The sequence below is a fragment of the Anabrus simplex genome, chromosome 3 (assembly GCF_040414725.1).
Source record: "Anabrus simplex isolate iqAnaSimp1 chromosome 3, ASM4041472v1, whole genome shotgun sequence".
NCBI lineage: Eukaryota > Metazoa > Arthropoda > Insecta > Orthoptera > Tettigoniidae > Anabrus > Anabrus simplex.
In genome coordinates this window covers 434,943,126-434,956,854 of record NC_090267.1, presented here as the reverse complement: position 1 = coordinate 434,956,854, position 13,729 = coordinate 434,943,126, and the positions used below count along the sequence as shown (strand labels likewise).

Below are 13,729 nucleotides of genomic sequence, written 5' to 3'. Positions count from 1 at the left end.
TTCCGGAGACTGCTCCGCATTGTCAAATAATGTGCTAACAGTTATTTAATAATTTGGTTTAGCATCCACAGCCTTGCTTTAACAATGAGTGCAAATTAATGCTCATTAATCATCTTATCATCGGACTGGGTGTCCTCACTTTACTTCCATGTTAATGTTAATGCTGTGCCCCTGGGTATCCTCAGTTTCTGCTCCACGAATGGGCGCCAATTTGTGCACCGTACGGGGTACATTATTCGTATTGTGCCTTTTCCCTCACTGCCTCAAATACTCCGGCTAATAATCTAATATAAAATGTTGGATGGACAAATAAATATAATCATCTCCTAAAAATTCAGGACGACACGCAGGTAAGAATAAAATAATTGCATCAACTTAGGTCTGCGACCAAATCATATTACAATCATCTGTATCTGCAAAAAAATAATTTGTATATTCCATCCCATCCAACGTGTGCATTCATTTATCTACACCGATATTGGCTTATTTCGGTGAATAACACATGAGAACCATATTTTGATATCAAATCATATATTCGTTCGCTGCACAATACCTTTCAGGGATACTCATTTCAATTAACCTTTTTTTATCGTGGACTCAACTGAGAAATGCACAGCCTTTTCCCCAAATCCGTCCGCAAAACCAATTCCAATTAATTGTAGCCAACAATAAAATAGATCTTTGACTTTGTCTATTGATTATTTATAAGTACTCCATCTAATATGTCTTCCGATAATGAATTGAATAAATAACAAGAATTCCGGTTAAAATCCTTATCTCCTATTTTATTGAAAGTTCATTGTACTTGGAATGAAGTATAATTACAATTACATATTCAGTTACACTCTTAGGAATTCCAATTCCAAATTGAAATACAATTCAATATTTTCTTATCATATAAAAAAATCGTCGACATTAACATTACAATCTCGTTTCAATATTTTTGAAATATTAGTCATTCATCGAAATATTATTGAAACCTTACAAAATATCCCCTAAACATTATCGAGATGTCGTTGGAATGGTTGAAATACCTTGGAATATCGGTGAAATAATATTTAAATATTCCTTAAAAATTGTTGAAAAGTCACTGAAGTGACTGTAGCACCTTGGAATATCGGCAAAATAATGTTTAAATATCCCTTAAATATTGTTGAAAAGTCATTGAAATGACTGTAGCACCTTGGAATATCGGCGAAATAATGTTTAAATATTCCTTAAAAATTGTTGAAAAGTCACTGAAGTGACTGAAGCACCTTGGAATATCGGCGAAATAATGTTTAGATATTCCTTAAAAATTATTGACAAGTCACTGAAATGACTGAAGTACCTTGGAATATCGGCGAAATAATGTTTAGATATTCCTTAAAAATTGTTGAAAAGTCATTGAAATGACTGAAGCACCTTCGAATATCGGCGAAATAATGTTTAGATATTCCTTAAAAATTGTTGAAAAGTCATTTGAAATGACTGAAGTACCTTGGAATATCGGCGAAATAATGTTTAAATATTGCTTAAAAATTATTGAAAAGTCATTGAAATGACTGAAGTACCTTGGAATATCGGCGAAATAATGTCTAAATATTCCTTAAATATTGTTGAAAAGTCATTGAAATGACTGAAGCACCTTGGAATATCGGCGAAATAATGTTTAAATATCCCTTAAATATTGTTGAAAAGTCATTGAAATGACTGAAGCACCTTGGAATATCGGCAAAATAATGTTTAAATATTCCTTAAAAATTGTTGAAAAGTCACTGAAATGACTGAAGTACCTTGGAATATCGGCGAAATAATGTTTAGATATTCCTTAAAAATTATTGAAAAGTCATTGAAATGACTGAAGCACCTTGGAATATCGGCGAAATAATGTTTAGATATTCCTCAAAAATTATTGAAAAGTCATTGAAATGACTGAAATACCTTGGAATATCGGCGAAATAATGTTTAAATATCCCTTAAATATTGTTGAAAAGTCATTGAAATGACTGAAGCACCTTGGAATATCGGCGAAATAATGTTTAAATATTCTTAAAAATTATTGAAAAGTCATTGAAATGACTGAAGTACCTTGGAATATCGGCGAAATAATGTCGAAATATCAAGAATATTAACTAAATACCACTCAAATATCAACTAGTCATCATTAAAATATCATTTGAATTTCATTGAATATCCCTACAAAATTCATATGTATCTTTGCTTTCTTTGTTTTCTCAAGTCTTCATTGTGTAATAACGAAAACAACATAAGTAAGTTCCATAAATATGGTTCAAAAATTACCATACAGCTATATATCGACTCAAATAAAACCGAAAATAAAATATTCTTTATACTAGGTAAACTAATTTGGTCCTAAAACCATCTGAAAATAAATAGGAGTAGCCTATCGTAACATACATGTGCAAACAAGCTAATCAAACATCTTTCCGCGAAATTAAAACAGAAAATGGTATCGGAAATTTACCTGTCCACAAGCAGTAGTCATTTCAGTCATGAAGACGTTTCCTCCCTCCAAACATGCGTTTGACAGAAATTCAACTTAGGCTTAGCTTATTGTGTGAGATTCTTCAAAAAAAAATGTTAACTTTTAATCGCGAATGCCTTATTTTAGGATATAATTTTTGATGACCGTATACACCGTATACCATAAGTAGCCTGTAAGTTCATTAACCTCTTACAATCATATGCATGTGCCACATAACCCGACTTCGTATACTGCTACGTAATTCACATGACGAAAACATCAACTATAACGTAACATTAGCGTTATGTTGCTTAATATTACCAACTGCTCAAATCTAGTCGTATTTCACCAAATACGCATTCTGTCAATAACAATTCCTCATTACTTATACACTTCCCTATCTCCATTATTTTAGCCTATAATCTCTTAAGATTATCGATCATAACAACGATTCCACCTAACAAAATCATTCGTTGCTTTAACTATAGTGCAGTATACGTATAATCCATTCACATAATCTCATCACCTATCATGGGTTTACGGTATTCCGTAACACAAGCAATCACATATTCTCAGCAAAATAACGCGAGTGTTAATATATCAGGTTCTACTTACTTACTTTTGGTGTCAAGTTATCGTCAAATTAAGTTCTATTAATCTAGAAGACGGTCTAATACCATTCTGCATTGCACTGGAGTTGAATTACCCAATGAAAGGCATGAATCTTCAGAATCACATTGATAATGTCGGTTTTCCAAAGCTTCACATAAAATAAACAAGCACTCCTACTCATTGATTATAGATTTGAAACGTCAAAGACTACCTAACTCCATATCTTAAATAAGCTATAAGGATTCCTTTTTAATGACCCTACTCATAGAACTTTTATCTTGAAGAATTAAACATTAACCATACTGCAATCACATATTAAATTAAATATTACTATCGTTCATCCAAATATAAGTAATTTTAACTACGAAAATTTAAATATAAGGAACTTGACTTATCTTGCTTTCGTTATTCGACTGGGATGGTCTTCATTCTGGATCTCCCTTGGCTCCCGACTCGAGTTGCGGTTCACGTCATCGTTGGTTACTGGTGACTGGCCTCGGGTGTGGGTGATGACGGCTGGCAAGGGCTCCCACCGGATTGTGATCCCATTCTTCTGGTTTACTCAGCCATCGTATCTCCGTCGATTACGTGCGGTAGAAACATAATGAAGGATAGCATTAGGTGCATTCTCCAGACAGGGAATAAATAATTTTTAATATATATTTTAGCTATCTAGTAAGTTATTCGTCAAGATGCAATATTTAACCCAATACTTTAAGTATTTCTTGTTTGTCGCTAGCTTAAACAATAAGCTGCTGATCTCTAAATCTTCTTTAAGATTTCGGCTATGAGTTCGTATTGGCAAATCTTATGGGCGATATCTTCCTCTTTCCTTTAACTTCTTTCACGCCCGATGCTTTTAATTCGTATTTTATGGTTTATATACCGCCGTAATTATACTATTAGCAGTTTTCTTCTCTGAATTCAACCTCTTCTTTTCTTGAATACCAATTCTTGCTCACAATTTCGTTCCGATGATCAATACGATTTTTTTTAAAAGTGTCGTCTTTTTTTTACTCGGGACAACAATCTGATTCTTTTATCACGGCCATTTGGATTGCTAAGGTCCGATCGTCGCAATATCAACTCATGGCCTACTTGACTGGTTATATCTGCATTTTCTCTCTAGAATATACTCTTTCATTATGTAACCTCCGTCATTTTTATCGCGATGCATGGCAAGTATTAGGGATGTAACTCCCGATCATGACGCAAATCGGGCAGTGAAATGGTACAATACTAAATGGCACATAAAGCACGCTGGAAACTTTACCGTCATTTTCTTAGAAACGGTTGAGTGTCTACATATAAACTGAAACGTGTTTGCTTATTTCGACCCCTCTTTCACTGAGCGAGGTTTCTGGTGGTTACACTTGGCAGTTTCCCCTCGTCAGTGTTCTGTAGACATGTGCTCTTGCTCTTTGTTTCTCTGCTGCTGAGTATGCTGCTCCAGTCTGAAGGAATTCTGCCCATACTAGCCAAGTAGATGCCACTTCATGACATAGGCCATATTAGTTATGGGCTGCTTACGACCTACACCAGCCAGTAAGGTCTTAGCGCATAGTACCACTAAACATGAGAAGACAAATAGCAGTAGAAATTGAAAAGAAGAAACAAGAGGAAGACCTAAGGCTTCCGATGTATAGTTTATCCGCTTTGATCAAAGTTGAAATCAAGAAAAAACTTTCTCCCAACAACAGCGCTCGTTCTGTCTTCAACAGAAGCTTGTGAGATTGAGCTATGGAGGAAAGTAATACTAGAAGACCATGGCCAGCAAAGGAGAAATCAGCATTACCACCTACTGTTCGGAACGTAGAAGACTCTGAACCGGCTGAGAACTGGAGCAAACCTGAAGAAATGAGGTTACACTAGTGACAAAGAATGTGATTGTGGCAAGAGGCAGGATTCAGTACATCTGCTAATCTGTGACCACTTGAGTGGGCCATCCACTGAGGATGACTTATTCATTGCAAAGAACAAGGCAATTATGTCTGCTAATCACTGGATGGACATAGTGTAAACCTGTATTAATTGTGTACATATATATATATATATATTATTACTTTTTAGTGTTTAGTGTCTGGCCAGTTAATATGCTATGGTAATGGAGTAAACCATACAGCCAGTGTCTCCACGCTGAGTGTTGGGCAGTGGTATATAGCCTGACTCACTATAAAGACCAACGGCTAAGGTCGAAGGAGTCCTTATAGAAGGGAAATGGGCCCTCAGTGGAGGAAAAGCCACTGAAACCCCATATCGGCTGTAGCGTCTATACTCCAGAGGAACGCCTACAAAAGGTGTCTGTTCTCCATGTTAGGAGCGGCCTACAAGTTTTGGCTGCCAGTAGCTCTAAAATGCCTTTGGGAGTGGCGAACCCATCGTAATAAAGCCTATATTATGACAAGTGTACTGAAGCCTCGGAAGCCCACATGCAACGTGCAAAATGCTAGGGCGTTCCCGACAAGCGATGTGCAATTCTTGTGATGCTGGGAGAAATGTGAGAAATGGGCGACCAGCAACCAAATATATCAAGATAGCGACCATCAGTGTAGTGACACTAACAGAGAAAGTGGAAGAAATTGTAGATTTTATGCTTGACAAAGTAATAGCATTGCTGGGAATCAGTGAGACCAAATGGAAACAAAAAGGTGAGAGGAAACTAAAGAAAAGATACACCTTATACTATAGTGGATAAGAGAAGCCAAAAATGGTGTAGGTCTCATAATTAGAAAAGACCTAACGGAATACCTAGAATTGGTGGAAAACATAAATGACAGGTTAATCAAGGTCAGATTGAGACTTGAAACTGGTGTTACAGATATAATTCAAGGGTATGTTCCACGAACAGGAAATACAGATACAGATCTAGGGGAATACCTTGAATACCTGGAAGACCATATACAGGACAAACAGGTTGTGATCATAGGAGACATGAATGCCCAAGTAGGTCAGGAAAGAAAAGGAGATGAAGAGAGTATAGGTCCATTTGGGTATGGAAAAAGAAACAAGGCTGGAGATATTTTGGTAGACTTTTGTAGAAGAAATGACCTGATCGTTCGTAACACATGGTTTTGAAAGAAAAACCGCCAGAAGATAATAAGATATAGTTGGGATAACAAAATCAAAACTCTGATAGATTACATTTTGGTCGAGAAAGGTAACGGGAAAATGTTGGTAGACGTAACAGCCATCCCAAGTGAATCTTTAGAAGGAGATTACAGAGTTGTGATAGCTAAGTTAAAGATGGGAAAGAAACAAAAGATGACTGAGATTAGGCAGCGAAAGTTAAGGGCGTGGAAATTGCAGGAGAAGGAGATATGAAGAATTCCAGACACACATTAAAACAAGTATACCTAAGGAAGACATCGGAAGGGTTGAAGAAGAATGGGCATAATTTAAAACGGTCATGGTCAAGGCTGCAGAAAAGACCTGTGAAAGAGTATCAGGAAGGAAGAAAGATCAAGAAATGCGCTGGTGGAATGACAGGGTAAAATATATAGTTAAAAGGAAGAAGCAAGCTGGGAAAAAATGGCTGAGAAACAGAACAACAGAATGTAAAACAGAATACAGGCACTGCAAGAAGGAGTGCTCCCAGGTGCTTCAAGAAGAGAAAAGAAATGCTGGCAAAAATTCACTGAATCTCTGCAAAAAGATACAACCAGAAACAAAAAGATCTTATTCCAGTGGGTTAAAATGAAGAAAAACCGAGGTGAAATTAAAAAATGAACAGGAGGAAGTGATGATACAGAAGCAGGATATATTGCAGAGGTGGGGAAAATACTTTGAACAGCTTTAAAACGTGCAAAATACCTCTGTACAAGGAGAAATCAAAGAACCAGATTCAGTGCAGATGGAAGATAAGGAAAACGAGTTGTCAATGGCAGAGATTGAGTGGGCCACTAAAGGAATTAAATGAGGCAAGACAGCTGGAATTGATGAGGTCACCATAGAAATGATACTAGCAGCAGGATCAGTTAGTCTACAGTGGTTGTATAGACTTTTCAGAGTGATATGGAGAGAAAAGATTGTTCCAACAGAGTGGACGAAAGGAGAGAGGAAGCAATGTGAAAATTACAGAGGAGTGACACAGATACCTCATACAGCTAAGATCCTTGAAATAATCTTGGATAAACGAATAAGAGACAGAGTAGAGGGAAAATTACTAGAACACCAGTATGGATTCAGAAGAGGCAGGTCCACATTTGACCCAATATTTACATTGCGTCAAATGATGGAAAGGTATTGGGAATATGGAAAGGACATGGTAGTAACAATTATAGATATTGAAAAGGCATATGACAGTGTCCCAAGGAATTTGGTATGGAAAACATTGACAGATGCACAGATTGGGAATGAAACAATGCAGGTGGTAAGAGCATTGTATCAAAATTGCGAAAGCTGTGTTAGAACCAAAGTGGGTCAAACTGAATGGTTGAGAGTTGAGACAGGCTTAAAACAGGGAAGTGTATTGTCTCCCTTACTCTTCATTATCATCATGGATAAATTCTACATAATATCAAGGAGAAGATGATGGGCGAGCAAGTAAAGTCTATACTCTTAGCTGATGACATTGTAGTTTGGGGAGATAATGAAGAGAAGGCGAAGACACAAGTTGATTTATGGGATGAGGAGGTAAGAAATTTTGAAATGAAGATTATTACTACAAAAAGCAAGACTTTGATCATGACGAGAGGTAACAGAAAATCCAGGAGAGTGATAAAAATAGGAAATGAACCTCTTGAAGTAGTGAATTTTTTAAAAATATTTGGGCAGCGTGATATCACAAGATGGAAGTTTGGATGGAGAAATTTATTTAAGAATACAGCAGTCTACAAGTTTCTACCAGTGTGTGAGAGACATTGTATTGAACAAAGATATGCCAATGAAGTGCAAGAAGGTTTTATACTCGTCCTATTATAAACCTATACTGACCTATGCTTCAGCAGCCTGGACGTTGACTAAGCGGAACCAGAGTAACATACAAGTAGCTGAAATGAGGTTCTTGATGGAGCATACAGGGAAAGACAAGACGAGATAGAATACGAAATGAGGAAATAAGGAGAAGTGTGGGAGTGTAAACTTCAAGAAGAGATTGATATAGCAAAGCTAAAATTGTTTGGACACATGATAAGAATGCCAGGAGAGAGAATACCAAAGAGAACATTCATAGATACAGAGACTGGAAAGAGGCCTAGGGGACGTCCTAGAATGAGGTGAAGGAGCTCTGGTGTGAACTGTATTGCAAATAGAGGAGTCAATAGCAATAAAGTACTAGAAGAGAAATGGTGGAAAGATCGGGTAAGGTGGAGGGCTTTGGTACACTACCCTACCCAGAGAGAATCTGGAAAAGGGAATGGATGAAGAAGAAGAAGTGTTTCAGTCATGGATAATAAATAAAAACCACTAAGAAATTGCATTAGTGGCAATTTTTTAATCTTTAATGCAAGTATGCTCCACAAATTACTAAACAGTAAAGATTTGATCTTTTTTTGTTTGCTGTATTGCCTAACATTTTAATGCATTGCTGTTGTATAAGGTAGTTGGTAATTTGAACTCTAAAGATAACATGGTTATAAACAAGAAACAAATCATTGTTTAAACCCTCCATTTTTATTTTTTATTTTTATGATCTCCGACTAGTGTGTCTCTTTCCATACATATAATCACATATGTCTGGATGCTGGAAATAATCCTGAATAACTGACAGCCATTCAGTATTCCAATGCTGTGTATGGGAGTTTTACAGGAAAATATATTTAATTACTTTTGTATATGCAGTTTATTTATTTTGTAATGGCATACTGTTATGTTCAGGTTTGAGGGACTCAGAGAGGGTGAGGATACAGGAAGACTGGATGGACGGCAAATATCAAGTGATTAGTGCCACCGTTAGCTTTGGAATGGGAGTGGATAAAGCTTCTGTAAGGTAAGTACAGTTCTCTCAAATAATTTTGTACTATCCTGCCCAATAATGCCTCCTGATAAGGTATTCATGTATAGAAGATCTCTGATGACTTCAACAGATGTACTTCACTCAGCAAGCAAACAGATTTTTGCATGGAAAATATGTCAACTATTTTAAGGACCACAACATTTTTTTTTCTATATCTCTTTGATCCAGATTTGGATGTTTGAATTCTAAAGCCTACCTGATGGCCATGATCATTAAGGCATCATGTCTTGATGTCTGTCACTGTGTTTGGCTGTTTGGAGTCCCAAGAATGTTGGCTAGTAGGGTTGGAGAGCTGGTGGTAAACAATACTTAATCATTGGATCGCATGTCAAAAACCTAAGTTGAAATGCAAACCTCTTTGCAGAGCTCATATGATGTGGGATCATGACACTGTTGATGGTGATTCGTCCATCAAATAAGAACATTAAGTCTTGAGGAGATCCTTTGGTGTTACTCAACACGAGTAGGCTATGTATTGACCCTGAATTTCACCCTCTCCCTACCTCATCACCCCTGGTCCTGAGAGCCAAGACTAACGGCCGAAGGATTTGTCGTCCTGACCCCACTTCACCTCATAATTTGCAGGCCTTTCGGCTGTGCAGCAGTCACTTGGTAGGCCATGGCACTTCAAGGGCTGTTGCACCAAGGGGGTTTGGTTTTACCTCATCATCATACACAACACATGACATACAATCATCACACTGTACACAGAAACACATACATTCACATGATAATCTTCACCTCTGACAAAAGATGGAGCACACAAATTATTTAAGATTGCAAACTGCCCATCACAATGGCCATTGGACCTGTATCCAAGTTCCTGGGTATTAGAACACACATGTTTGAGTAAATCTCTTGTTATTAGGTAAATATCTTGTTAGTATACAGTGATACCTGGCGACTTGCGTGTAGCTCCCCAATTTCACCCTGTTGATGATGGCAGTGTGACGTGACAGGGACTCCGCAAGATACTGGAAGCGTAGGAAGTCCTACTGGTCCACGACCACCTGCACAGCCTCCCATAATGCACAGAGATTGTTTGGGGTAGGGTCAACAGAACACATCTCCCTTGACGCCATCCTAGAGGTGCTCATTACAGAAAAGCATCCTTGTGTCCATGCAGTATTATTCAAAACAATCAGCCACATTTCGGGAGGACTCGGTGGTACATTATCTTACCATACGTCTAGATCTCCTGCAGTGTGCTGGAGGTGAACAAATGGGTGGACATGATCTGACAGCAGATTCCTGTATCGTTTGTCTGTGAGAGACTTTGTATTGAATAAGGAAGATACATTTAATTTTTCCTTTGTAAAGTGAAAACTGTCAATACGGAACGATTCTAATATCTTGTAATGTCTTGTAATGGAAATGCCATCCAGGCAGGTAAGAAAGCTAACCTTATTGCAATCTCAAAATAAAGGTTGCTAAATTAGGGCAAGACTTCTGCAAAGACAGACTGTCAGTCTGAATTTTCAACACAGTGATTTTGTCTTGTTTTTGAATTGTTAAATTTTATGGATTTATGTTTTGTATTGAATTAGGAGGATACATTTAATTTTTGCTTTGTAAAGGCGTTGTCAGTTGAACCAGGAAAACCATTTCATCCCGCATGAACAGTCCCCATGTGATGATTAAACCACCTCTGGCCTGAACTGTACCCTGCTGACAAGAGCAATCCATTGCCTCAACTGTTTGATGATGCACTCGTAGCCTGCCATCAGCATGTACAAATTAGAACCACTGCTCATTTGTCCAAGCGATTTTTCTCTGTGCTTTGAGAGTTCAGCAGTGATGTTCCTTGCCAGTGTCATTCTTTGTGCCTTGTGACATGCGGTGAACATTGATACCCAAGTGGGACGGTGGCTTCTGTACCTCATAACGGGGAGGTGGTCCTGGATTGTATAGCTGCTTACATTTCATTGTTATCCTCGGTAGCGAATTCATGAGTAAACTGTTGCATTGTAATCTGTCTATCCACTCTTACCATCCAAGTTAGTTGATGGTGACCCCTGTCATCAACACGTTGTACTGCATAGCAGTCAACCCTGGTGTTAGTGGTTTTTCCCGATACTACATATTCATGGTACATTCTTGACATGGTGCCCCATGGAAAGCCCATTGCCTACATGTGGCACCAATAACCTGGCTGTGATTAAACGCACCGAGATCTTGTGTCTTACTCATCCTGTGCTCACCTGTTGCTCACATGATCACTACAAGGTCTGACGGCATCATAGTCATGTACCACACTAAACTATTACATTCGCCAAACTGGCCACAGCGCCATTTTAACAGTTAATTGTTTATCAGTGCTCTTTATATTTCCAATACCACTTCAGTGGAATTTACGGACTAGGTCCACTATAGTACTGAACCCCTCATATGTTCTTGAATAATATTAATAATGTGATGTAACATCAGACTATTTCCATGTACAGGTTTGTAGCCCACTGGAACATGCCTCAGAATCTTGCAGGCTACTATCAAGAATCAGGACGAGCTGGTAGAGATGGTAAACCTTCTTGGTGCAGAATTTATTATTCTAGAGAAGATCGAAATGCAATAGAGTTTTTGTTGAAAAAGGACATCAACTCGAGGAAGAGTCAAACTAAAAAGGAGAAGGCTACTAATGCATACAAGAGCTTTGAGAGAATGGTGGAGTATTGTGAGCAAGTCAGGTAAGAAATTCATTTCTAGTGGTTTGTTGGCATCTATGAAACAAATTTAAAATGGGTTTTACTCCTAAAATGCTTTGAAATAGGTATGGAATACTAGCAGTCCATGGCTCCGCTTGCATTGAAGTCGGAATTAGAATCTAACACCGTTGGTGACGGTAGTGAACTGATCAACCTCTTTTATTATGTGTTCTTCTAGCAGATTAGGTAATGCACTCTCTTCTAAGGGTCCCAGATTTGTGTTTCCTTTTATTTGCTCCTCATTTTCATTCATTATCTTCCCCCCATCTTTCAACCTAAACAAAATTTATCTCAGAGTAAAAAAAGCATGAACAAATGGTTATGAACAATGTTCACCCTCGTCTACCCAGTGGTACAGCGCTCTTCATGAGAACCCTCCATATGCTGAAAATGCTCCTTTAACAAATAAAAGTGTAATTATCTGACAAACACGTACAGCTAAAAAGAAAATGCATAAGAACATTTTTGTAGGAACCTCAATTCTAAATCCTGCAAGCATGTTCCTTTTTTAAATATGACTAACAGTTTACCAGTTATTTTGATTTTTAATGCACAAGACCTGTGCCAAAACTGAGAAAGGTTTTTTCCCCCTGGAAAACTGCTGGAGTTTGGAAGAAAATGCATTAGAGTTAAAAAAAAAAAATGTAGAAAATTGAATTTTAAGTAGACTTGGTGGTCTCCAGTTTTTTAAAGAAGTCTAGCTCAGGCAGGGTACCCACTTTTAGGGGTCCTGGACGCACCACTTTTTCAACTTGCTCTACGATGTTTAATAAATTCCTGCTAAGGTATACATAGCCTGCAATAATCTAGAAGAAAAAAAAGGCTTTGTTAATAGTCAAACAACTTGTGAAATCAGTTGAACCATTCTCAAGATTACCCTCCACATATAAACTCACAAACTTTCTCCCTTTATGATATTAGTATAGATTCATATTTTATATTCTGGACCTTTCATTTCTCTCTCTTTCTTGAGCATAGAAATATACAAATGCTTGTGTTTGTGTTTCATAGGCCAATCACTTGTGAGGTTCCATTGGCTGTTATCGAACAGCTCTAGGAAATAATCTCTGTAGAAGTCTGTATTGGTCAGGTATGTTGTTGTTGTCGTCATCGTCATCAGTCCTTAGACTAGTTTGAAACAGCTCTCCATGCCAGCTTATCCTGTGCTAACCTTTTCATTTTCCTGTAACTACATACATGCATACATACATACATACATACATACATACATACATACATACATACATACATACATATCCCACGTCGTTCCATCTTAAGTGATGGGTCGGCAAACGAGGCCTCTCCACCAGTTGCGGTCCCTGAACTTCTCTCCTTCTTCAATGCTTTCCAAAGTATGTCCTCTCTGTTGAATGTCAATCTTCACCATGTCCTTGTACCTGAGTCTTGGTCGCCCTCTTGGTCTTTTGTCTTCGAGTTTTAGATCGTACATTTTTTTTGGTAATCTGTTATCACCCATGCGTCGCATATGTCCATACCATCTCAGTCGCTGCACTGTTATTTTGTCCTGCAGTCTTACAACTTGAGCCTGCTTGCGGATTTCCTCATTACGGACTCTGTCCTCCGTGTTTTGCCGATCATGCTACGGACAAATTTCATTTCTGCTGCCGGGATTCTACTAACATCTTTGTTTCTCATGGTCCATGTTTCGCAACCATAGGTCAGGATTGGTACGTAATAAGTTTCATATATGACTCCCTTACATTTTGTTGGTATTTTCTTGTTCCATATTATGTCTAACTATTTTGTAAAAGTTGCTACCTTCCTGAATTCTGTGGGAAATTTCCTTATCTATAGAACTAGTATCAGAGATAACACTTCCAAGATATTTGAATTGATGGTTCATCTATAGCTGTTTCCCCTCCGTTTCAATGTGTCCCATTGGTTGCCCGTATCTCTTCATGACCATAACCTCACTTTTCTCTTGGCTAAAGATGAGTCCATATTCTTTAGCAGATTCTGCCCAGGAGTTTATTT

The 13,729-nt window shown here is 37.8% G+C and overlaps 1 protein-coding gene across 1 annotated transcript in view; it reads left to right on the top strand.

Annotated features, from left to right (window-relative positions):
• The window catches only part of LOC136866475 (ATP-dependent DNA helicase Q5), a 273,167-nt gene that overhangs the window by 186,631 nt on the left and 72,807 nt on the right, over window positions 1-13,729 (top strand). The window contains exons 7-8 of the mRNA XM_067143466.2: window positions 8,894-9,005; window positions 11,477-11,716. Coding sequence (XP_066999567.2) covers window positions 8,894-9,005; window positions 11,477-11,716 — 352 coding nt within the window. The remainder of the gene's footprint in view (window positions 1-8,893; window positions 9,006-11,476; window positions 11,717-13,729) is intronic.